The sequence below is a fragment of the Neltuma alba genome, unplaced genomic scaffold (genome assembly GCF_004799145.2).
Source record: "Neltuma alba isolate B1F8T4 unplaced genomic scaffold, ASM479914v2 tig00010620_pilon, whole genome shotgun sequence".
Taxonomy (NCBI): domain Eukaryota; kingdom Viridiplantae; phylum Streptophyta; class Magnoliopsida; order Fabales; family Fabaceae; genus Neltuma; species Neltuma alba.
Window position 1 is genome coordinate 31,656 of NW_021635476.1, and position 25,481 is coordinate 57,136.

The following is a 25,481-nucleotide window of genomic DNA, read 5'->3' on the forward strand; positions in this document are numbered from 1 at the left end:
AATATATACATACATAATAAAAAAGAAGAAAAAAACAGACATAGGAAACAAATCAGAAATATCCTTGACTTTTCATATAAACTTGCTGCTGAAATCTCAGGCCTGTACAAATTTGCGGCATAAGTTCGAAATTTGTTTGCTAGCTGGTGCATGTTAACCCTGTGAGGTCTTGCATACTGGTTGCTGGTGCTATTAGGTCGTCCATAATCTGACCATTAATTCAAGGGTTATTACGGACACATTTCTTTTTAATTTTTGTACTCGATTGAGGACCTGTTTGGAACAGCTTATAAGTAGTTTTTCAATAGTAATTTATAAAATACGAGGAAAGTATATGAGAAAAGTTTTGTCTCGGTTTAAGTGAAATGCATTTATAAGGGATTTCTTAAGTCCTCCCAAACAGCCCTGAGTGGTGAATGCTCGTTGAGCCTTGCGCTCTTTTGCTGTCAAGATCCATGTGGAAAATTTTAATTTGTCTAAGCACTCACTGTGCTTATGGCTAAAACCATAAACCTTAACAAATGAGTTTAGTTTAGTACGATAACTCTGTTGGTGCATCTCTCACTGACTTTGACCTGTCCTTTCCATCTTAAAACTGAAAAGTTATTTCTCCAATTGTCCATAAATTATAGGTGTGGGGGTTTTCCTCTAATTGTCCCAATTATGTCATTTCCATTTCGGAACTGCAAAGTTATCAGCTCTGTGGGTTTCCTTCAGGTGTGCTCTCAGGAATTTTAAGCGAATGTGTTATGACTCACCTGAGGAAGCTTTGAATACGCTAAAGACCATCACATATACTCCTCCTCCCATGAATGTGGGAAAACCTCCTTTGGGTGTTTCAAGGCCATTGTTGTTGAGGAGCAAGCATTTGTTGTGCCGCACTGTCGAGAATCAACAAATGGAAAAACTTTAAGAAGGTAATTCCAGGGCTTTGGTTTTAATCCTTTCCCTTGTCATTTAACTTTTTCTTGTGTTTTTGTAGGAACGAAGCTTTTAGGTCCCCGCCATCGTGTGGGATGGTGATGAAATATTTTGAAAGCACCAAATGAGGGAAGAGAGAAAAGTACCAAAACTGAAGCTACTTCAAAGAAAGTGAAAACCAACCAGCACAATATTGAAGAAAATCCGAAGAAAAAAGTTCGTCTACCCGTTTAATTCCAACTCTAAGATCATCCAGTATCTTGAGCTGTGAACCTCCTTCGTCCAAGTCATTTGAGATGTGAGACAAGGGGGGCGCAAAGTGAAGGTGAATGTTTCTCACTATGTCTTTAAAAGGGGTAGCGCATGCTCGTTTTAAAAGGGTAACTTCGATGCTTTGGCATTCTCACTGTGTCCCGCTTTTTACCTGTATATGGTTTCCAATGAAAGCACGTTTAGGCCTCTCGCCAGAGTATTTTGTTTCTGTAATTGATACATGGGCAAATTTTAGACTCTGTCGGATTTGCTAGCTAGTGCACGTTGCTTTATGTTCTAGATTACATCAGCATATTAAAGAATTTATCCACTGTCTAGTTTGGTGACGTGTTCTGCAACTTCTCAATAAACAAGGATTTTTAGAAAAGACAAGTTCCAATCTTATGAGCCCTTCTTGCAGTGATCATTATGTGCTTCAATTAACCTCATATTCAAATAATCCAACCAATAAACTACTGTAAAGGTTACTTGAAACAAAATAGATAAATATTAGAGATAAAATGAAATTAGGATATTGTATTTAGGACTAAATTCAATATCAAACTAGTTTTTATATTGAGAACTGGAGCTAACATGTCATCATTATACTACCTTTGATTCTAATTATAAAATCTCATTTGTCCTAATTATAAGACGTTATCTATAATCTACAGACAAAATTTTATAATTAGGATTGGAGTTAATATTAATTATCACACATGAGCCCAAGTTTCATCTTCTCTCTCTCAACTCTTTCTCCTATTTGTCTCTATTACCGTATTACTTATTATCTCCCTGTAGTATTCTAAACAAAGTGTATTTTTTGACATATTCACTACTTTTAATTCATTTTAATCAAACTTTTATCTACACCATTCAATTTTTTAGATCTTATATTTAATATGAGAATTAATTGACTAATTTGATTATATTAAAAAAATTTGTTTAGTTAGTTATTTGTAATAAATAGGTGTTTTTTTTAGAATATCCTTACAAATTATGCGTGTTAACTATAAAACTATTCAATTAAATTTTTATCATATATAACTATTAAAAGGATTACTTGAAAAAAATAGTTAAATATGAGATATAAAATGAATTGTGATCTTATATTTAAGATCAAATTAAAAATCAAATTAGATTTTATATTAAGATATAATCAAAATTAAATGATCCATCATACATATACGGGGAAAAAATCTCCTTGGTTCAAGTTGGCAAACGACCAGGCAACCATGTGTCGTTTGCGAAGCCTAAACGTTACAGTTTCCGACTTGAAGCGACAACACATTGGCACCGTTCCCCACACTTGGCTCGCCCACCAAAACAAAACCGTCATTCCCACGCCCACGCACACACAAAGAGGCTCCCATTCACGTTCTCGTGTTTTCCATTTCACTCTCTGTATCGCTCAGAATCTGAGAGAACAGTTAGTCTCAGAAATTTTCTTACCAAAAGCGCAATAATAATGACTAAGCGTTGCTCAATCTTGCAATCCAAACTCCAGGAACTTGAATCCAAACTCCACGAAGCCTTGCTTCTTCATGATCACGACGATCAACATCAATACCTCGCTGAAGACATCAAGCAGAAATTCGTGTTCATTAAGAGTCTCTTATCGGCTGAGATTTCTTCTTCTCCTCCAGCATCGACGACGCCTCATCATCTGCAGCACGTGGCTCGGAGGATCCATCAATTGGAGGACGCCTTCCTGAAATGGCACAGTTCCAGAGGCTTCTCCGGCGGCGAAGAATTCGAAGTGGCTTCGTCTTGTTCTTGCACCGAATCGTGCTTCAACGACGATGGAGGAGAGGCCGGCGGTGAATTGAACGTTGCTGAATTTGCAGAACCAGAGGAGTTTCCTGAGGGCTGTAAGGCTATGGTGGAGTGGAAAGGTGAAGCGACTGGAATTAGACTTGCTTTATTCCTATCCTCAGATTCTACATGCATGAGTAACAATTTTCTATTTTCACTTGTGTTGATAGCATTCAATTTGTCGTGGAAATGTGCTTTTGGTTTTAAAAATTATTCCTGAGCGTTATTTCACTTTAGTTCCAGTCTATGTTACAAAGAGATAAGAAAATTAATTACAGAGATAAGAGATCTTATGTATGCCACTATATTCTAACTCATTTATGCTGTGGAAAGATCTTTCATTGAAGCAAAAAAGAAGCAACAGATTTGAACCGTTTGGATTTAAACATTCCTCTGTTTATGCGTAATACGCACACATTGTAACATGGCACCACACAAAATGGCAAGTTCTTTATCTTTGAAAGACTAAGTTGTTAAACCTTCTGTCTCTTCTAAATTTTGTTCGGCCATGAGGTTTTTTTTGGGGATCATTTGATCAGTGAAAAATGTTTAAAATTTGATGTCATTTTCTTTTTCACTTCTTAATATATATTTCATGATTCTGAATAAGTTTAAATTTGAAGTTTTATTTATTTCCAAACAAATTTGATAACTTAATTACCTCTTCTTAATTGGTTGGACGTGCCTTATAATAGAGACTGGTGTGTTATATGGATGAATAAATTCAAGGATGGCATGCATGCATGCTTTTTTTGGGGGGCAAAATTATCATTTGAAGCAGGTTATGTACTATCTGGTAAAATTTTATTCAATATGCAGAAACAGAGGAATGTCCAGAAGGTTTTGATGATGAGAAGGAGAAGGCAATGGCGAAATGGGAAGGTGACGAGGAGAAAGAGACACAGAAATTGGGATCTCTGGTTGACTATGAAGATGCAAGAGATCACTTTCTTGAAGTTGAAGGCCTTGATCATGGAGGATTGGTGATTAAAAAAGAATTAGGGAATAATGATGTAATATTAGAAAGTATTGAAATGACAAGAGAGAATAGCAAGACAGGTAGCGAATTAGGGCATGTTTGTGGTGCAATGGCCTGTGGGGTTGTGCTTGGGATGGTCTTTTCTGGGTTCATGATGCTCAGAATTTTAGGCTGCTTTCAGATTGTAGATCAATCATATTTTCCAATTCCAACTTAGGAATGTAGCTCAGTGGTTAATATTAAAATGTATATAATTATATTTCTATTTTTATAGCTTCATGTAATCTCATTTTGGTGTTTAAAATTTGAAATCAAGGCTTGTAAATTTATATATGCATTTGTTATTTTATATTATTAGTTGTTAAAACGTGTATTTGCACTTGTAAATTTACCGATATATACTTATAAAGTTTTCTTTGAGACACTTTTATGTCACATAGGACAAGTAAATTTTCACATGAATACTGTTATTTTATTATTAGTAGTAGTTAAAATGCATGTGCACCTGTAAATTTTCTATCTATATGATTAAATGAGTTTAATGGCACGTGATCATCAACTTTTTTATGAACCTTTTGTGAAAAACATGGGAAGGATTTTTAGTCATCTAACATAAAGCATAATTTCACTTTTGTTCTTAAATATTTTATTAAAATTTCTGAACTTTTTAAAAACCTTTAAAATCGATAAAGAATTTTATTTGAATTTAACTGTTCAAATTTGTATCACCTTAATGACTGACCTTGGTGAACGGGTCCAATTCAATTCTAGACAGAGAATTATGTTAGATTCTATTGGAATTCTCTCTTTCTTTTGTCAAATAATAGTAGGGAGAATTTCAGTTAAGCTGATTGTTGAGGCTTGATTTCTAATAAGTTCTAAAATTACACTTCATACGAAAGGACAAAAGTAAACGGAGTATTTAGGTTAATGTTTGAGGGTATAATATAAGTTCATCTTACCTAATATTGAAATAACTTAGGAACAGTAGTTTGCACTAGGGCTGCACATGGATAGGGCTAGTCGAGGCAAGACCCTTGCCCAATGCCCAGCCCGAAAAATAAACAGGTTGGAAAATGTAGCCCATTGCCCGACTCTGCTTATGAAAAGCCCTAATAAGTTTGGACTAGGCAGGGCGGGCTTCCATGCCCAGCAAATTAATATACTATATTAATTAACTAGTTATTTACATTTCTCTAAATAATATAAGGTAACTTTATATTAAAATGGCAAGTTGGCCTTAATTTAGTTATTACTAATTAATATACTATGAAACTACATTTTATAATAGCTAAGAGGAGTGAACTATGACAAACAAAAATGTTATTAGCATATTTTATTAAACTTAATTGCTTTTTTAGTTTCTAAAATTTCTTAACCAAATGTAAATATTTTTTTTTCCATAACTCCCAAATACTTATAAGAGGATGGTTTATGCCCGATGGGATGCCAATTAGCAAAAGATCAAATGCACCTTATTCGGGATTGCTCAAACGCCAGTGATTGATGGAAATCTGTCGTGTCCTCTATGTATTGGGATACTTTTTTCTCCATTTTGGATGCAAAGTGGGTTAAATGGAAGCTCAACCATGAGACTGGTCACTCCTACATTAGGAAAGTACTGTGGAAGATTCTCTTTGGGTATATATTTTGAGACATTTGGACATCATGCTGTAACAGAGTGTTCAACGAATAGGAGACAACAGTGAGAAGGGATGCAAGGGACAGCTTCTTCGAGGCAGCCTTAGATCAAGAGCTTTCCAACACCTCCTACGTTTATAGGGGTACTACTGAACGGAGGGAAGAGGCATGTCGTGTTGGGGAGATGTACACTAGATTAGAAGTTGATGGTTTCATGCAAAGGGAAGGTAACATCGAATGCGGAGGAGTTATTTGAGATCATCAGGACCGGTGGATCAACAGTTTTAGTGCAAAATTGACGAATGTTCCCCCACCTATTGTATAGCTTATGGGCTTCCTACGTGGATTAAACTTATGCTGGGCTAAAGATTTCAGAAGTATTTGTGTTGTTTTCAGACTGTATTGAGGCAATTAATCTAGCGACTAGGGGATGCGATGATAATTACCCTTTCAAGGACTTGGTAACTGATGTAAGAGTAGCTATACACAGGGATTGACATGTTATTTTTTTGTCATATAGATAGGGAGAGGATTCCCTTAGTTGATTTTTCAGCAAAGACATCTCATGGGATGAGTAGTAATTTTGTGTCTTTGATTACCCTCCCCCTTTATGTTTGGAGGTGGAAAGTGATGATAGACAGTAGGCTTAGCTAGCTGGACTAGTTTTCTTGTGTTTTTATTTGTATCTCAATTATCATTCAAAAAAAAAAAACAGAGAGAATGGTTATACAAATCGCAGTAAATGATAACATGCATAACTCTCAAAATCATTTGAAAATAAATAAATATAATGAATACTGAATATTAATGCAACAGTGTGTTTGATTTAGGAGATAAATATGAGGCAAATAAAATATATATAAATAGGATTATATATATTTTTGTGGGCAGGGTCAAATGGGCAAGGTAGCATACCGTGCCCGATGCCCAGCCTTGTCCGACAATTTGCCTTGCCTGAACATACCCCATATTTTGCTCGAGCCATTTTTTTTTAGGGCGGGATGGATTTTTTTTTTATGAGCTTGGACGAGTATAGAGAGCAACTAGCTCCATGAACACCCCTAATTTACACGCACTACCCTTGATTTAGGTTAACATTTGAGCGTATAACATAAGCTCACCTTACCTAACATGACATAAATTAGGAGAAACAATTCACACGCCCAAGCCTTGGTTTGGGTTAATATTTGAGATTATAATATATGTTCATCTTATCTAACATTGACATAACTTAGGAGGAATAGTTCACACGCCTTACCTTTGGTTTGAGTTGAGCTTGAACTCATGCCTAAAATTTTTTATGAGAAAAAAAGACCCAAGTAAAATTATGTTTTGATAATAAATAATTAAAATGCCCTTTTTTGATATAAATATTTTTCATTTCGCTACTATTAGTTATTAAAATACATATATATTTGTAAATTCATTAATGAACATTTATAAGTTTTTGGATAAGTTGTTATAATGTAAATTATGACTTATAAATCTTTATATGAGTACTTGTTATTTTGTTATTACTAATTGTTAGCACGGCTGAAGAAAAGAAGAAAGAGCATTTTGGTTATTTTCCATTAACACATAATTGTATTTTGTTATTTTAATACTATACTTTTTTTTTAAACACATAGATATCTTTTTATTGGAGGTAATCCCATTTAAGACACTGTGAGGCGTTAAATATAAGCATCTTTTCAGCAGAAATTTGAATTTTAGTTGTTCATCTTGTGAGGGACTAGTTCTTCTACTAGACCAAACATCTCTTGGTAATATTGGACTTTAATTTCAAAATCTTTTGGATTTTTTCTGGTAAAAACTGTCTTTTGGAGGTTATTTAAAACTTGAAAGCAGGCTTTACAATTCTCGCATAATAATGCCGTTTCACTTAAAAGTTACTGGATCGGAAGCAGCCCAAGTATCGGCCCAGTCTTTCGGTGCCCGATTCATTTCAACCTAGGTTTTAATAAGACGTCCCCTCGATTAGGGTTGAGACTCCCATCTTACTAATTCATACACCGAGGCGGGAGGCGAGCCGCACCCAGGCTCTTTCAGCTTTGGCATCTGAGAGAAGCACGCCACAACAATGGTTAGTACCCATACTTCTCAAACTTGTTTGCTTCAGCACAGCACAACATGTTTCTGGAATTATGTTTTTTTTTGCACTCTGCACTGGGTTCGTTTTTCCATTCCTTGTAATTTTTTTTTACTGACTACATTTTGAGTGTTTCTCGTGCCGAAGTATTTTTAATTGGGTTTGAAATCCTATTTGTTAGTGTATATTGGTGTTTATTTGATTGGAATTGGCTGTGGATTGGATAATGACGAAGCCTGGGTTTTAGTGTTCCGCTAATTATTGTGTTTTTTTGGCTCCCAGCAATAAGAGGGGTTTGTACGCCGTTTATGTTATCTGCACGCGATTTCTCTCATGGAATTTTATTATGATTAGAATATTTGTGCCTATTTTTTTAGGCTGATCATTTTGCTTCTGGAGCATATGTTTGTGTTTACGCTTTCTTCTCCTTACTTTATTGGCTGAATACAAACTATGAACATTCAATACAAAATTTTGATAAGATATTCGTTCGATATGTGACAATGAGGGTTGTGGATGATTGTTAATCTCAAACCGAGGTTACTAGCGTTTAGACCTGCAAACAAGGATATTTTTCTTTGTTTTATGCGTAGAATTTATTTTTTGCCCCTCAAATTTAATTTTGAAACATGGGTTCAAGCTCTGTCATGGAAAGCCGCCTTGAGTCCGTGCCCTTGATGTTGGTGATGTTTTCATTGATACTCCTTTTTTGGGGCTATGCTCAATTTGTAAATTTAAATTTATGAATTCAAAGATTCATTGATATGTTTGCCTGTTCTATTCGTTATGATCAATTGCGTTGAGTCCATATAGTTGCTGACAGATGCGAAGAATGTCTTTCCCTGTGTTTCTCATGTTTTAATTTGTATTTGTATTGTCTATTTCAGGCCAGAGGTTTGAAGAAGCACTTGAAGAGGCTCAATGCCCCGAAGCACTGGATGCTTGACAAACTAGGCGGTGCCTTTGTATGTACATGATTAGCAGTTCTTTGTTTGATCAATCTTATTTGACTTGTTTTCATTTTTGACATGCTGTCAAATTCATTTATGTGCAGGCACCAAAGCCATCTTCTGGGCCCCACAAGTCAAGGGAGTGCTTGCCACTTATCCTTATCCTGCGTAACAGGTTGAAGTATGCTCTCACCTATAGAGAAGTTATTGCCATCTTGATGCAGCGCCATGTTGAGGTTGATGGCAAGGTTAGGACAGACAAGACATATCCAGCTGGTTTCATGGGTATGTGCCTTCAAACTTGATGGCTGCACAACATTTCTTTATTTTGATGTTGAAATTATTTTTGCTTTGAGTGGGTGACAATATTGTCCTTTTTAACAATTCCTTCAGGTTGTTGTAGACATTTTTCTAGAAGCAAATTATGCTTTTACATTCCATATGGAGCAAATTGTATTTGTCTCTGTAGCCTCTGTACTATTGTTACAACATGTTCTTATCACTGCTTCTGTGTGCTGCACTTATTTTAATGAATTGGCGGCTTTGAAAATGTAGCATTTTAACACCGTTTCATTTGTATCTTTAACTGTTACCAGATGTTGTCTCCATTCCGAAGACCAATGAAAACTTCCGTCTTCTTTATGATACAAAAGGACGTTTCCGACTGCAATCTATCAGGGATGAAGAAGCAAAGGTTTGTTTAGATTATTCCTACCTGGGTTTATGGAATTGTTTTGGATATTTATTTACAAGTCTAAATCAATGGGTATTGCTGGCAGGAAGTGTTTGCTTTTACCCTTAAATCTACTGTGGCGTCTCCTTACCCTTTAATTGTGAAACTTAAATTTTTTTCCCTCACTCATCTTTCCACTTCAGTTCCATAGATTTTTTCCCTTGGAAGCACTATGATAACGAGATTTTGCTGAATGCAGTTCAAGCTTTGCAAGGTTAGATCTGTGCAATTTGGACAGAAGGGCATCCCTTGTCTCAACACCTATGATGGGCGCACCATCCGTTATCCTGATCCATTAATCAGGGCAAATGACACCATCAAACTAGACTTGGAAACTAACAAGATCACTGACTTCATCAAGTTTGATGTGGGTAACGTGGTCATGGTGACTGGAGGAAGGAACAGAGGCCGTGTTGGCGTTATCAAGAACAGGGAGAAGCATAAGGGAAGTTTTGAGACCATCCACGTTCAGGATGCAACTGGTCATGAATTTGCCACTCGTATGGGAAATGTGTTCACGATTGGCAAAGGTACAAAACCATGGGTTTCTCTTCCCAAAGGCCGTGGTATCAAGTTATCTATTATTGAGGAGGCTAGAAAGAGGCTGGCTGCTCAACATGAGGCAACTGCATAAACTTGATTACATCATGTTGTTGGACAACGTAGCTATAGATTGTCTTAAGGACAGCTCTGATGCTGTGTTTAAGAATACTTTAATTTACAAGGCACCAAAACAATTTTGATTTTTGAATTAGCGTTTATGTGATCTTCTGAGTGACATGTTCTTTGTTTAAGCGCTCTCTCATATTGCGTTACAAGGCTTTGGCTGTTTGGATGGTTTTTGTGAACTTTTTATGTCATGACAGAACTAGGGGTTTTTATCAGAATGGTTTGTTTATGGCTTTGCTGATTGTAGATTAACATGCGCCATTGTAGATTAACTTTCGTTGTGTATTAGATTAGAAGCGGGAGTGCTCTTGGAAGATATGTTAACATGGTAAATTACAGTGAGAGTGATATTTATTATTTTGAGCATAACCCCGAGATCCTTTGATTTTCATGATTACTTGCATTTTGTGTAGTAGCCTGAGAACAGCCGTTTAAACTTCTGGCTTTTGGATGTCAAAATCCTTTGACTGTTTAAAATGAAACCATATAATCTGTTAAGAAATGTTTATTGCAATTAGTACATTATTAACTCTGATTATGTGTATGATGATTTTTTTTTTTTTGGAGGCCAACTCTTGTGTGTATGTTTATACCTTCGCGAACTTAACAAGAGGCGACTCGATTTCAGCCGTATTGGATCAATGGATTTGTAGAATTGCTTTGACCCAAGCCATTTTGCCATTACGGAGCATGATTGGAAATCCCACTTTCCTTTTTTTGTTTTTTGTTTAAGACCAGAAATCCTACTCTCTGTCATAAATTTTTCATCAATTATCTGATCACGGAGGTTTATTATAAAATTTTAACCTAATAATAATACCACCTGTTTGGGTATAAGAATAAACTGTTTTGACCAACAAGCTCTTGGTTAAAATAATAAGCGGTTTCATTATTAAAAAACGTACTTATTGGAAGATTTTAATTTTAATATTCTTAACAATATAGAGTTTAGTCGTTTGTTTGAAGTGACTTAGAGATTCTGAATTTATACAAAGAAAAAGAATAAACTTTTTGCAAAAAAGGCTTTTGATTTAAAAGATTTTAATTTAAAAGTTTCAAACTTTCTTTAGTTTGATATAATTTTTTATTGTAGGGAAAATCATTTAAAAAAATTATAAAGAAACGAAGAGAAAGATAGAAGCGAGACGGCAGGGATTTCGTAAGATTTATGCGTGTAAACAAGTATTTTTAGTTTATAATGTTTTAATTTAATTAAAAGTATGTTTTCATTTTTTTAAATATTTTAAATTTCAATTTCAATTTAAATAAAGATAACGATCATTATTTTTCTTATTTTATTTTCGGATATTCTCGTAATGCAAATCTACGTGTTGGATTCTTATCAGATTCAGGCACCAAAAAAAAATTCCTTATTGGATTGAAATTTTTGAGTTAGAAAATTTTCAAGATAGATAATTCATGCATATACATATGGGTTGAATTGTGACTTTTGAGTAAAAGTGAGAAGACTATTTTGAGTTTTCATATTCAAATTAGAATTGAGGTTTACGTTTTGCGGAGGAGGCTTCTATCTAAAAAAAGATTCGATTCTAAAAGACTAGTTTATTAAGAGAGAGAGCCCTTAAACTTATAAGTCCTATGATGCTAGTGAGATTTTCTAATAGAAGACTCATAAGAGTGCAATTTTGAAGATTCAAACAATTTCATGTTTTTATTTGAAGTTCAAGATGAGTGGACTCCTCGGTATCATGACTTGAAATTCTATTCTACAAAAGAGGGAATATGGAAAGGGATTGAAATGGGTTTCTTCTTCACTGGGTACAGACCACTGAGATTTGACATGCACGTTTTCATAAAAAAGAGCCTCGCTTCAGATTGTTTTCCCTTTTATCAGCAAGAAGAGCCCTTATTTCAGCATATATAATGGCTTACAACATTGAAGATGGAAGCTCAAGAATGCTTAAGAGTCCCAAAAGAAGCTACATGGGTATAGACAAATGTGGGAAATTAACAAGTTCAAATGAGTCAATTTGCTTGGTGAGATTAAGAAAAAAAAATGTTTTTAATTTCTGGGTTTTAACTGATTATGAAGCTTACACATGAAGAAACACTTTAAAAGTAAGGGTGAAAGCAATGGGTATGAAGGGAGAAGATTTTATCTTCATTCTTTCTCTCTCCACGTTAGAAACGGCAAAAGCTAATGGAGAAGTTCTTTCAGCCAGCGTTCAGAAATAAGCAACTTTTACTTATAAGTCAGTTGCAAAAGCAGTACATCCAAACATGTATTTTCACTCAAATAAGCTGGTAACCTCAGTTACACCCTTCCCAAGGCACTTTTGACTTCTGTAATGACCATCCAAACGTAGCCATTGTCGTGACAGGATTCACATTTATGAATGGAGAAAAATTGATTTTTGCCACAGAGAACAAGGTTTATGGATATGGATTGAGAACAGGAAAATTACATGTAACTTGAAGAAATCTTGAACATGGGTTTGGGTATGATGCAGCTTGTTTCACCACCTATTCTGATACTCTTCATCCCCGCGGTGACCTTTCTGCAACATTACCATTATTGCTGCAACAACGTTGTTGATCTTTTTTGTTTTATCGTCACATTCTCTTTTCGTTTATATGAGTGTAGTTGAAACTCATTCTTTGTTGGACTGAGTTAATTAATTTGACTAAGTAATATCATCTTAAGTATAAAGTCCTCTAAAAAAAAGATGAAAGCCAAAGAAAACACTTAATAATCCACTTAGTGGGATAAGACTTTGTTATTGTAAGTAATACTACCTCCGGTTCTAATTATAAGAGCCAGTTGACTAATTTGAGGAGATTAAGGAAATAAGTTGAGTTAATTATTTGTCCTAAATAAGTATTGTCTTTTCTAAAATATCCTTGCTAATCAAGTGTATGGATTGAAACTATCATTGTTAGAAGGGCTACTTTGACAAAATGTATAAATATGAGAGACAAAGTGAATTGGGATCTTATATTTAGGACCAAAATAAAAGTCAACAGGTTTTATATTAAAGACCAGAGGTAGTATCATCTTATTTCTTTGGCTCTGGTTTTTTTTTTTTTTTTAATTTTCTTCCTCTTAGAGAAGACACTTTTATAGGAAGGAGGAGCCACAAACCCCAAATCAAATTGATTGGATGATAATATTAAAAAAAAAAGTTTTTTGAATTTTTTTTCCTTTTTTTAAATGCTTGAAGATATCTCCGTCATACATGTTAGTGCCCGTGCCCCTCCCTGAAAAACGTTAAACAGAGTCATAACACCGTTAAGAGGAAGCGGTTTACGGATACAGCTTCTCTCTTTCCCTCCATCTGTTCACCGCTTCAGTTGTGGATTTTCAGTTTGAAAATATTTAAAATTATATTCAGATGAGGAAACATGGATTCTTAGTGGTAAACAGGTATTCTCAGTTTATAGTATTTTATCTTAATTAAAACTTTATTTTCACTTTTTAAAATTTTAAATTAAAATTTAAGTAAAGATAACGATCACTGTGTTTCTTATTTATTAGTTTAAAATTGGTAATGCAAATCTAAGTGTTTAATCCTCATCAGATTCTGCCGGCCAAAAAAAAAAAAATCCTTCTCAGATTGTAGTTTTTGATTTGGAAAATAATCAAAATAAACAATTCAGGCTTATGAATATATGATGATGAATTGAAATAAAGAAACTAAAATCAAGAGGAGGTCCCAATTATTTTTATAATTGAAATCATCAAAACTGAGAAATCATGCCCGTGCCTACCTCACTATTTTCAATTTTTCTTTTTAACTATAAAAAGATATTTTGATTCTTTTAATGATATTCATAAATTCCTACCTTTTGCCACAAATTTGCATAGGACTAGGCAATTCACATGTGAAAGGTCAAGATTTAAAGACAAACCTCATGTTTTTTTTTTGGTTGTGAAGAAATGCAAACTTTTAAATGGGTAAACCTTCAATCCTTGTATTTAGGGAGTATTTGGGTGAAAAACAAACTATTATTTTAAAAGTAATTTTACGGTATACAAAATAAATATATGAAAAAGTTTGTCTTAATTTACAAAAAAATATTTTTTAAAGTATTTTTATTATTTCCCAAACATCCTCTTAGTCTGTATTACTTTCCCCTGCTTAAGATTGATGCTGCATTGGATTACTTGAGTTTGAGTGGCTTGGGACTTGCATTCTTTCCTCATTTGTTTTTCTTATATTATTCTCCTCGTCCAATCTCCACTATTAAATCAATAAATGAACGGCTTTTCTAGTTAAAGGAAATTTTATTTTATTTTATTTTACTTTTTGGGCCCCAAAGAAAAACCAACGGGTAAGATTCAATATTTTGTGAAGTCGTTATATTTTCACACTTCCAAGTAGTTTGTGTTTGTGAATTATCTAGATCAAATTTTAATGTTTTAAACTTATTTTTTTTAGTTTTCTTTAGTATGATAATTAATATTGTATAAGATACTTAAAAATCAGTTAATAATTACATACTAATATAAATAAATATAAAAATAATTTATGAAGCCGTAATTTAGTAATTTAAAATAAAATGTCCTTTGAGTTGTCACTTTTTATGAAACTTGTTTATGGATATATAAAATAAATAAAAATAATAGATCTTGTCCAGCCTTGACTTAAATAGTATTATTTTTAATAAGAGGATACTTGGGAGCAATTAAAAAAAAAAAAACTTTTCATCAAATAATATCAGTGTTTGTGTGTAGTGAATTAAATATTTTGGACTAAAATTTGCTGGGATTTTAAGTTAAAAGGTTTTTGTTTAAACCGTGAAAATTAAAAGGTTTAAACTTAATAACTTTGCAGTTGATATTTAACAATTAAAAACTATAACTCACCAAATAGAAGCAGATGAAAAATTTAAATTATTTGCATTAACATCATTGTAAGTTATCAAGTTGTTGTGAATCTAAAATTAAAGCAACAGAACCCCCAGCATTCAACGTAATTCAAAGTGGATACAAGTTTTGAAAATCGGGACAAGCCTTTACATATAATTTGCGCCGTAAGCATTGAGGAAGAAAAAATTGATCTAATTGTTAAATGTAAAATAATCAATCTTCTTTATTTAAAATAATGTATCAAAATAGCACCCCAAAAAAAAATTATTTTTCTGGTCTTTAATATAGGACCCAATTGTTGAGTTGATTTTAATTCTAAATATAAGACTCATTTCTCATATTTATTTTTTTTTTCATAAATTACTTCTATGGATACTCCCTCAATTATAATTAAGTAAAAGAAAAAAAAGTATTAAAAAATATGATTATGGTATTTTAGGAACAACATATCATATTTATTATAATTAACTAATTTACCTAACTTCTATAATCTAATTAAATTAGTTAAATGGATCTTATATTAAGAACCGGAGGAGTATCAAATAAAAAGGACTTAGATGCGAGACCACTATTTGGTAAACTAGCTCTTAATTACTTTTCTTTAACTTGAATGTCCACATTTGTCAAGAAAGCATAGTACTCCTCTAGTCCTAAATGCTTATATTACAAAATGAATCTTATATTAAAAAAAAAGAAACAAATAGAATTAAGTTCACTGACCACATCCTAATGTTTAAATATTCGTTTTGCTACAGCTTTCCTTGTCGAACGGTAAAATTGTGCGCGCGTGTTCTAATATAACGATGTTACGGATAACGTAATACCACTCATTTTTTCCCCCACCAAAGCACCATTTAGAGATAATATCACTTTATTTGAACCAACTAGTCCCTCGTAATATAATATGATGAACACACAACTAAGATCCAAATTCCCACTAAGAGATACCTACATTAGTACATTTAATACCTCAACCCACTATTTGAATTGCCCCCAATAGAAAATATATATATATATATATATATATATATATATAAACACTACCCTTTAGGTCAAAAAAACAAAAACCCCATTCGTTAATAGTCTGCTTGACCCGACTAAAACTGGTTTTGGGCCAAACCATGCCATAAATTAAAACAAATACGTGCAAGTGATTTCGGGTGGGGCAAAGCAAGTGATTTCTCTCAGGCTGTCCCGATTCAAAACTGATTTTGGGCCAAATCATGCCATAAGTGTTAAAAAAACAAAAAGGTGATTTAAATTAGCTTATTTTAAGCAATGTGCCGTGCAAATATTGTGAAAGTTTTGTTTACGATTGCCTGAAAGCACTTGTCTTAAGTGATATGGGGGTTTGGTGTTTCCCAAACAAAACCCAAACTCACTTCGCTGACTTCGCATCCAATGCCCACTATGATTTCCAATGTTCCTTTCCCCTCTTTGGTTAGAGATGCCCAAATGCAGCTCATTTTAAAGACAAATGGCACGAATATGATAACTGAGGTAGAAATCAATCCACGCCATACAAATAAATTATGGCAATTTCCAACATTATCATACTAAGGGTCTATGAATGCAATTAACATAACAAATCGTGTCACGATCTTGTATACTCGAAATTTGCAAACATTAAATGCTAATCAAACATCATCAAAAATCAATACTTAACGGGAGCTAGGATCTCCAGTTGGGAACCAAGCTTGTCCTCAGCAATTTTCTCAGCCTTCAACCTTAATTTATTAATCTGCTTCTTCTTCTCATAAACCAATTGTGCTCTCTCTTTTCTCTTCTTCTCCAATTCCTGAATGAAGAAAAAACAGAAGAACATAGAATTAAGGTCTTAAACATGTAATTAGCACTTTTACGCATAGATGCTTCTATCACAGCCATGTGTATTTGTACAGCAGTAGCCTAGCCTGGTTTCTTCCTCTCCTTGTCAGTAATATTTAAGTAAATGAACCATGGCCAGGCTATTCAACGAGCCTTGGATTTATCCCCCTCATTATCCTCTCCGTTTTCAATCTAATACCATCCAAGAACAAGGTTAGAAAGTGGAAGCTTACCCTGATGGTATCATAATAGTTCCATCCAACTTCGGAAGACAATTTACCCACCAGGCAGTACTTGTGTCCTTTCTGAAGCCTCAACACCCTGATTTAATCAAATTTGTTGAAATTTTATTAGACAAACTCACAAAGACATTTTAAGGGACAAAAAATAAAATTCGGCACAACTGAAACATTAAAAACAAAACTCAGGAACAAAGACCTTACTTTAGGGCATCAGGGACAACCATCCTCTTCATTTTGTCATATGGGGGAGGTATGCCTTCATAGACCTTCAATCTTGCAAGAGCATCTGCCCCACGCTTTGTTTTATGTGGTATCATTCTAAAATTGAGAAAACATAACATTTCATAACAATGAAACCAAAACATAAAGAAATATACAATATGCAACAAATAACAAGAATGACTATCTCCTTCTATGCAAGGACATGGGTTGTAAAAAAGCAAAGGCAATGGGGGAAAAAAATAGGATCATAATATTGTTTCTTTTAAAGGCCAGGAGTTCAGCCCTAATAGAAGATGCAAGGTGCAAATAGATTCTTTACGAGCATCAGTAACAGACATGCATGGGAAAAATATAACAATGTTATGTTATAAAATTATTGTTATGCGAACAGTTATGCACCAGTTTTCTCATTGTAAACAAAAAGTTGGGGGAATCGCATATTTCATTTCTGTCAATAACATGATGAGCTGCATTACTACTTACTGGCACGAAACTATCAAGCTTGGTAATAAACAATTAATTCAATCTACATGGAAATTGAAAATTCATTTAACAATCTTAGTTAAATAGCTGCAAATAATGTAGCGTTCTAATGACAAGAGAATGATCCACTATAAGGGAAAGCATGAGTCAAGAAACTGAAGGTAGTTTGATTGGACTGTAATTGTCATTTTATCAGAAGCATGAGTATATTAGCTAGTTATGATCTATTTAAGAGAACTGTGTACCAAAATGCTAAATGAAACTAACCCACGAACGGTGCGCCAGAAAATCTTGGAAGGGGCACGAAAGTGGATAGGACCATGAGACGGCTTAGTATTCATCCGCTTACGGAGGAATCGCATGTACTTCATCTTCTGACGGACCAAGCCACCGGAGATGCAGATCTCCTCGCACCGCACCACCACCACCTTCTGGCCGTTGAGCAGCTCCTTGGCGACGATAGAAGCGAGCCGACCTAGCATGTGGTGGCGCGCGTCTACAACCACGCGCTTCGCGCATACGCCGGAGCCTGACACCATTTTCTCTCTCCCACACACTACAGTCTCCTTTGGTTGTCACAAAAAAATGGGGACTGAAGGAGGAGGCGAAGGAGATGCTCAAAGTGACCAGCTAGGGTTTATGTGGCTCGGCCTTTTTTTATTTTTTTATCTCGGGCTAAATTTTGGGTTAAGTTGGGCCAAGCTGATATTGGACCAAACCGTCTTATGCTGGCCCAACAAAAGTATAAGCCCAATTATTGGATTAGGGTGATCTGGAATAATTTTCTTTTAGAATTCTAAGACATCATTTTTTTTTCGAGGTACAGATATCCCGGTGGTGAAGGTAATTTTGTTCGAGATATTATGGAGCACTAAATATGAGCATATCTCAATATATACATTATACCGCTTATGGTCCTTAATATAAGAGCTAATTGACTAATTTGAGTAGATTAAGAAAGTTTAAGTTGGTTATTTGTAATATTTAGATGTTATATTCCCTAGAGTGTTTTTGCTAATCATATGTACTACATCCCGTTCTTAATATAAGAGCTCATTTGACTTTTATTTTGGTCATAAATATAAGATCCCAATTCACTTTATCTCTTATATTTATCTTTTTTTTTTCCAAGATAGTCTTTATAATAATAATAATAGTTCTAGCCAATACGCTTGATTAGTAATAATTTTTTAGGAAAGATAACATTTATTTATTACAAATAAGTAATTCAATTAGTTTTCTCAATCTACTAAAATTAGTCAACTAGTTCTTATATTAAAGATCGGAGGTAATATTAGTTAGAACTACCATTTAATAGAACATTTAATATGTGCAACTACTATAAGAACTACTTTAAAAAAAGAGGATATATATGAGAGACAAAGTGAAGTGGAATCTTATATTTAAGATTAAATTAAGTATCAAATGAGTACTTATATTAAGGGGCAGAAGTAGTATGACCAACATTATTTATGTCCAATATTACCCTATTAAATATAAAAACATTTTAAAAAAACCTTTTTGAAATGAGAAAACAGGTAGATTATATTATCAGGTGAGGAGAAAATTGGTCCAAGTTGCTCATTTGCTTTATGGAATCAACTCTTTAGCGCTAAGGCAATAAGCAAGGATTTACTTTCTAACTCTAGGTCATAAGGTTATGCATGTAAATTAAACATTTATTAAATTGTTTAGATTATATTACCTCGACTTAATTATAAGATCCCGTTTATAGTCTATAAATGGACAGAAAGTAGTGTAATAGAATTGATGATATTTGATAAAATATATATTAATGAGTTATTTTTTTAGTTGATACTTCCAACTTCATCTATCATTAACCAATGTTCAGTTGGTCAAGCATGATGAGGCGTTTGGTTTCTTGAACAACGTCCAAAGTTCAAATCATGGGGTTAGGTTTCTTAAACAACATCCAAAGTTCAAATCATAGCATCATGAATGGATCTGCTGGTTTGGTAGGGTCACCTTCTATATGAGCCTCCGCAGTATTCAAACCAGATTAGTCAGCTGTCTGGGCGGGATACCAAGGAGCTCTCACAGAGAAGAAAAAAACTCCATCTACCATTATTTTTATAATGTACAAATAAAATGAAACACTAATTAATACTTCATTGGAAATTCAAAAGCTATAATTATTTTGAAAGAGATAATTTCATAGACAATCTCATTGTTTCAACAAGTTAATGAAAAGGCTGGCCAAGAAAAAAAAATAAAGAAAAAGGAAAATAAAATAAAAATGAAGCGATAAATAAACTAATCACATAAGTTTTACTTTTCACCTTTTCTCTTTCCAATAAACTATCTAACTACCCCTCCGGTCCTTAATATAAAACCCATTTAACTAATTTGATCAGATTAAGAAAGTTAGATAAGTTAGTTAATTATAAGAAATATGACATGTTTTTCCTAAAAGACCATAATTATCTTTCTTAATACCTCCTCTCCCTCTTCTACTTGATTATAGTTGAGGGAGTATTCAGAGGGTAGTTTAGAGAAAATTGATAAATATAAGAAGTGGGTGTTATATTTAAAACCAAAACAAACTCAATAATTGAGTCATATATTAAGAATCGGAGGAGTATTAAAAATGATCTCTATATGCTGTATGGCATGTGAGCTTGCTTAATATAGTAAAAATATTGCCTTCCTAGCCAAATCATCACAATATATAAAGCAAGTAATCCAAAAATCAATACATATATTACATATAAGAAAAATTTAACGAGCAGCATTATCTATTACCAAATAAATATAAAAATTAGTTAATGACAAATCATCTTAACGGCAGCGTTACCTACTACATTTAGTTGAGATTCTAGACTCGAGTTTAATATTGACATATTTATGTTCATGCATTATGTTTAATAAATTGTACTAAACCCAAAAAAAAAAAACTAATTATACGTTAATTGCTTGGCATCTTTTATGATGAGTGGCTCAATATATAAATGTGAAAGGCAACTTTATAGGGTACCTCAATCTACTACTTTAATTTTAAATTTAAGTGACGTAAAGTTCAACGCGACCTCGAGTGCCGTGGGTCCACAAACACAACGGTAGCATTTTGGTACTTTAACAGAACGTTCTCCCATGGCCAATTTCTACTTCAGAGAGCACTAGTAAAATGCATTCAGCTTACACATGATTACATCACTAGGTTTGGGCTGCTGCCTTTTTACTAAAGGAAGAAAACAAAGATCAGTCTTCTTCCATCTAAACATCTAAAATAACAGTAACTACATACATTACTGCAAATTGATGTCAGTGAGAATCCTTTGTTCCTAAGTCCAGGGCTACTAGCTGAGCAGTCTTTTGTGTGAGAAAGACCATACCTGGTGTATGAATCTCACCATCCACTCTATCTCTCTCCAGTTGAACTGTCTAACTGTTGAAGGGACTCGCAAACTGAGAATATCAAAGTAAATTCAGGGGCTTAATTTCTCTCCAAAATGACTTAAAGAGTACACGTGAAAAGAAAAGGAAAGAGGGGTATCGTCCAAAACCCCTTGTCTCTTCCTCTTTTCCCTGCGAATGGTCTTGAACCTGAAGAGAATCCTCTCCCTAAATTCAGTTCCTATCATGCCCTCTTGAAAAATCTACTCCCCCTCTTACCCATACCTGTCCCCACAAGATTTGAGGGAAGAAGAGACTTGGTATCTGGCCTCCATCTCAGCTCTACGAGGTTGGTAAATAGGGTTGCAAGCGCAGGAGAGATTTCACTTTCCTTCATATTCTTGCATGAGACTACTCTCAGGCTCTGAAGCTCCGACCAGGATTGAATTACAGACTCTAGACCTTCAGTTGTTAGCAATGAGCATCCTTCCAGGTGCAAGAACTTTACCCGCCTGCATAAGCGCAACAACAATTACAGCACCTGTACAGCTTTCCAGTTAACAACAAAATACTCTCACTTCGCAAGTCCATAATTTTGAAGTCTGTTACTTGACATACAATGAAGTTGTATAGCCAATACTTCACAAGCTCACGGAATCACCCCAGCACCTGGACCACATTGGTTCTAATTCCACTTCATATAATACAAGATTTCTTGGGCTAGGAGTATCAATGATGATATTATAATGCAAAAATACGCATGTGAATGCAAAAATTTCATATTCACAGGTTGTCAAACAGGGCACATAGAACAGTAAAATTCTAAGGATTTCTGAGGTCTAAATGCAAAACATGCAAGACAACAGAACATTACCTGCAAATGTTTGCAAAACTGAGCATGTTATTATCCAATCCCCAGCAGTCCTGGAGAATAATCTCCCTTGTAGCCCTGCATACGGAAAATATTGCTCTCATACTCTTTTTGTCTCGTAATTGGCACTTCTGCAAATGCAACCGTTCAAGAGCTAGACAAGAACCCAAATACTCTTCTAGTCCTGGATTAGAATCAATTTTCTTACACGACAGGAACCTCAAAGTCTTCAAATTCTCACAATATGAGAGTGCTGCCAACCACCCATCATCCATCCTATGGTCACAAAGAGTCAATTCCTCTAACATTTGGCAGCACTTGCCAATGGCTTTAATCCCATCAAAGCTGCCTTCACACCCACTAAGCTCAAGCTTCACCAGCCTCTTACAACCTTGAGCTAAGATTGTCAATCCAATATCTGAAACCACAGAGCCGTAGAATCCATCAACATTTCCAACCAATTTAAAGATTTGCAGGTTCTCAAACGCCGCAATCCCACGCAACACATTGTCGTTGCATCTTTGCAGCTCCAACTCTTGCAATGTGGGACACTCCTCAGCCACATACAATAAACCCATTTCACTGGCACCAATAATTCTTAGCCGCCTCAGATTGGGGCACCCAGAAGCAAGAGCTTTCATTCCAGCATCAATAACTTCAACAGGGAGCATATTTTCCTCACCGATACACCAATTAGCAGGAAACCCAGAATCAATATGCACAGAAACAATTCGGTGACTCAGAAAGATGCCCGAATTTCGAGGCGAAATCAGAGACCCATTAACCAAATCTACGTGGTTTAAATTGGGAAATCTATGTATCAGCCTACCAGACAAGACGAAGTTCCAGTCTAAAACTTTGAGTGACCGTACAAGCCTTCCCTGGAGATTCAACCAGCGCTTGCAAACAAGAGAGTTGGACTTCCTCTGTGAATCGGGAAGCTTGGAGAGGATTTTGAGAAGAAGCTCATCAGATAAGAGAAGGGTCCGGTCTATTTTAGCAAAACTAGGGATAAATTTTTGGATTTGGGGTCTTTGGGGGAAGAAAGGGAGTGAAGCTGCATGGCGAGAACCATATCCTTGAGAGGATTTGCCTTGCCGTTGAGCCAGAAATCGGACCAGGTGGGTACCTTGTCGGGCTCCGGCGAGTTAGGGTTCATATTCTCCGAAGGAAACGACATGGTTGGGAAGGAGTAATCGCCCTGCTCTGCTTAGCATTTCAAACGGGCAGCTTCTTCTACTTCTTACTTCAGCATGTATGAACGGAGGCTTCACTTTCAGGGCTAACGGGATTGTTTGGAAGAGGAGGGACACGCAGATGCAAAGTGGGCCTCAGAATTTGAAAACATTGCCATCATCTATTAACGAGTGGTGCTTTTTGTTTTTTCTGTTTATCTTAATAATCCATAACAGGAGGGAGGAAAAAAATTATAAGAAGAAAATTCCACATAAAATCTCTTTAGGAAGCAAAATTGACAATGAAAAATATTTTTATAATTCCACTTTGGCAAATTTATAATATTTTTATTGATAATTAGATTATTTAAAAAAATAGATTATTAGATTATTTTTTAAAAATTAGATTATTTTTTAAAAAAAACCATACAACATTTCTTCTCCCAAGTGCTCTAAATATGCTTTTAGTTGTTTAGTTTTGAAAGAATTCTAATGTAGCTTAATTTGCACTAGATATTCTTAGCTTCTTATTACCATTCAAGTTCCAACTTTATTCCTTGTCTTCAATTTATTCCAACGTTTTTTTTAATCAAAATTTATTCCAACGTTGTACATATAATTAGGGAAAATTGATTCGCATTTTATCTAATTTTCTAATTGGGTTCTCACAGATTTTTTTCTTTTTATTGGATTCTTTTAGTTTTCTTAATTATAGATATTGATTCGTATACTTATAATTTTTCAACAGAGGAGAAAAGGTATTAGTAGCTAATATTGTTACTTTCACTTAACATACACCTGCATTTTTTTATATAAAAGTTAACATACACTTAGATTAACTTTTCTAAGATCTAAATAAAATCAAAACCAACCAGATTATGTATTATATATAGATGCATGGAGGTAATTATAAGTATAATAATTGTTATTATGTTAATAAAAAATTAATTTTATTCAATTATTTTATTTAAAAAAATTCTTTTTTAGTTTATATTTTGTGTCAACTTGCCTGTTGCCTAACAACAACCACATCAATCATAATTACAAATTATGAGTAAATATTAAAATCTTCTTAAGACCTCAATATAGATTATGTTTATTCATAGTATATAAGAATATTGATTATTTTAAAAAATATTAATAATGACAAATAACAAATTTTAGAATGGGCAACTACAAGTATTGGCCACCAAGAAAATTCAAGACTTTAACTCTCAAGGAAAAAAAGCTGCGTTTTTAAAAAATAAATATAAAACTAGAGCTGAGCCCGTCCTTGTTATTAACATTATTTAACAATTAAAATTTCCAACAAGTAATTTTGTTAGGTTATTTTGTGCATCAAACTTAGTATGCACACTGTCAATTTGTTATAAATAGTCCTAAATGTACAAGTTCTTCTTCAGTTCTAATATAAGATGTCAGTCACTTTATTTTTAAAATTTATAATTTTCAACTATTCTTATTTGATCGCGCATACTAAAAGTGAATTCCACAGTAGCGCAGTTCCATGCAAATACTTAAAAGAGGACCTAAAAGAAAATAGGGCATACTTTTTTTTTAATATAAATAAGCACTTTAATTAACTATTTTTTTAATATTTATAAATTATTTATCAATTTCCTGCCTTTAGGATCAGATAGCCCGCGGGCGTACATGTTGGACAATGATAACGGTTACTATAGTTGAGAGGCGCATATTGAGTTATGTTTTTCTAAATCAATATATGTATCTATTTATGATATGCCATAATTTGATGTACCAGATTGATGTGTGTGTGTGTGTGTGTGTCCATATATTTATATAGAGTCACGTTTAGATGAACATACTTAAAATTAGGCAAGATTTTTTTTGTATTATATAAAAATTTTAAAAATACGTAGTATTTTATTTATGACTTTTATGAATATTTCGGCTTAATTAGCTATTGCTTGCTTGATACATGTACAAGTTTAATTTAATTATGTGGCACATGCACATTAAGTCATGTCTTTCCAGATTAGCATATACAATGAACCTTAGTAAATATGATATAATATATATATATAATTCATGTGCCTTAATTGGATTGATTATATATAACTCAATGTTTGAGTCATGTCTTTTCGAGATTTCTCAGGTTGACATGTACCTAAAAAAACTAGACAATTCATGCACCTCTCTTGAAGTGATTAGTGTATAAATTCGATGTATGTTATCATTGTTTTACCATTCCCCACACACACACACACATATCATACCCCTGGTCTTTAATATAGAAGTTACATAATTAAGTTTTTGAAATTAAGTAAATTAGTTGAGTTAGTTATTTTATAATAAATAGATGTTATCTTTTTTAAAATGTCCATATTAATCATGTGAATTATTTGAAAACAAAATAGATAAATATTAGAGATAGAGTGGATTGAGATATACTCCTCTGATCTTATT

General features: G+C 33.9%; 2 protein-coding genes and 1 pseudogene across 2 annotated transcripts; 1 reads left to right on the forward strand and 2 right to left on the reverse strand.

The window, feature by feature from the left end:
- The first annotated feature begins 7,619 nt into the window (after window positions 1–7,619).
- On the forward strand, window positions 7,620–10,062 carry LOC114757703 (40S ribosomal protein S4-3-like). The gene is made up of 5 exons (XM_028946779.1): window positions 7,620–7,691; window positions 8,585–8,662; window positions 8,752–8,932; window positions 9,244–9,341; window positions 9,580–10,062. The coding sequence occupies exons 1-5, from the start codon at window positions 7,689–7,691 to the stop codon at window positions 10,012–10,014; spliced, it is 795 nt and encodes a 264-aa protein (XP_028802612.1). The 5' UTR covers window positions 7,620–7,688; the 3' UTR covers window positions 10,015–10,062.
- A 6,283-nt stretch (window positions 10,063–16,345) lies between these two features.
- Window positions 16,346–18,271, reverse strand: LOC114757705 (60S ribosomal protein L13a-4). Its single transcript, XM_028946780.1, has 4 exons — window positions 17,922–18,271; window positions 17,151–17,267; window positions 16,941–17,028; window positions 16,346–16,678 (listed from the first exon to the last, which is right to left on the reverse strand). Exons 1-4 carry the CDS (start codon window positions 18,191–18,193, stop codon window positions 16,535–16,537), a joined length of 621 nt encoding a protein of 206 aa, XP_028802613.1. The 5' UTR covers window positions 18,194–18,271; the 3' UTR covers window positions 16,346–16,534.
- A 2,762-nt stretch (window positions 18,272–21,033) lies between these two features.
- LOC114757706 (F-box protein At5g07670-like) lies at window positions 21,034–23,066 on the reverse strand (annotated as a pseudogene).
- Window positions 23,067–25,481: the final 2,415 nt, after the last annotated feature.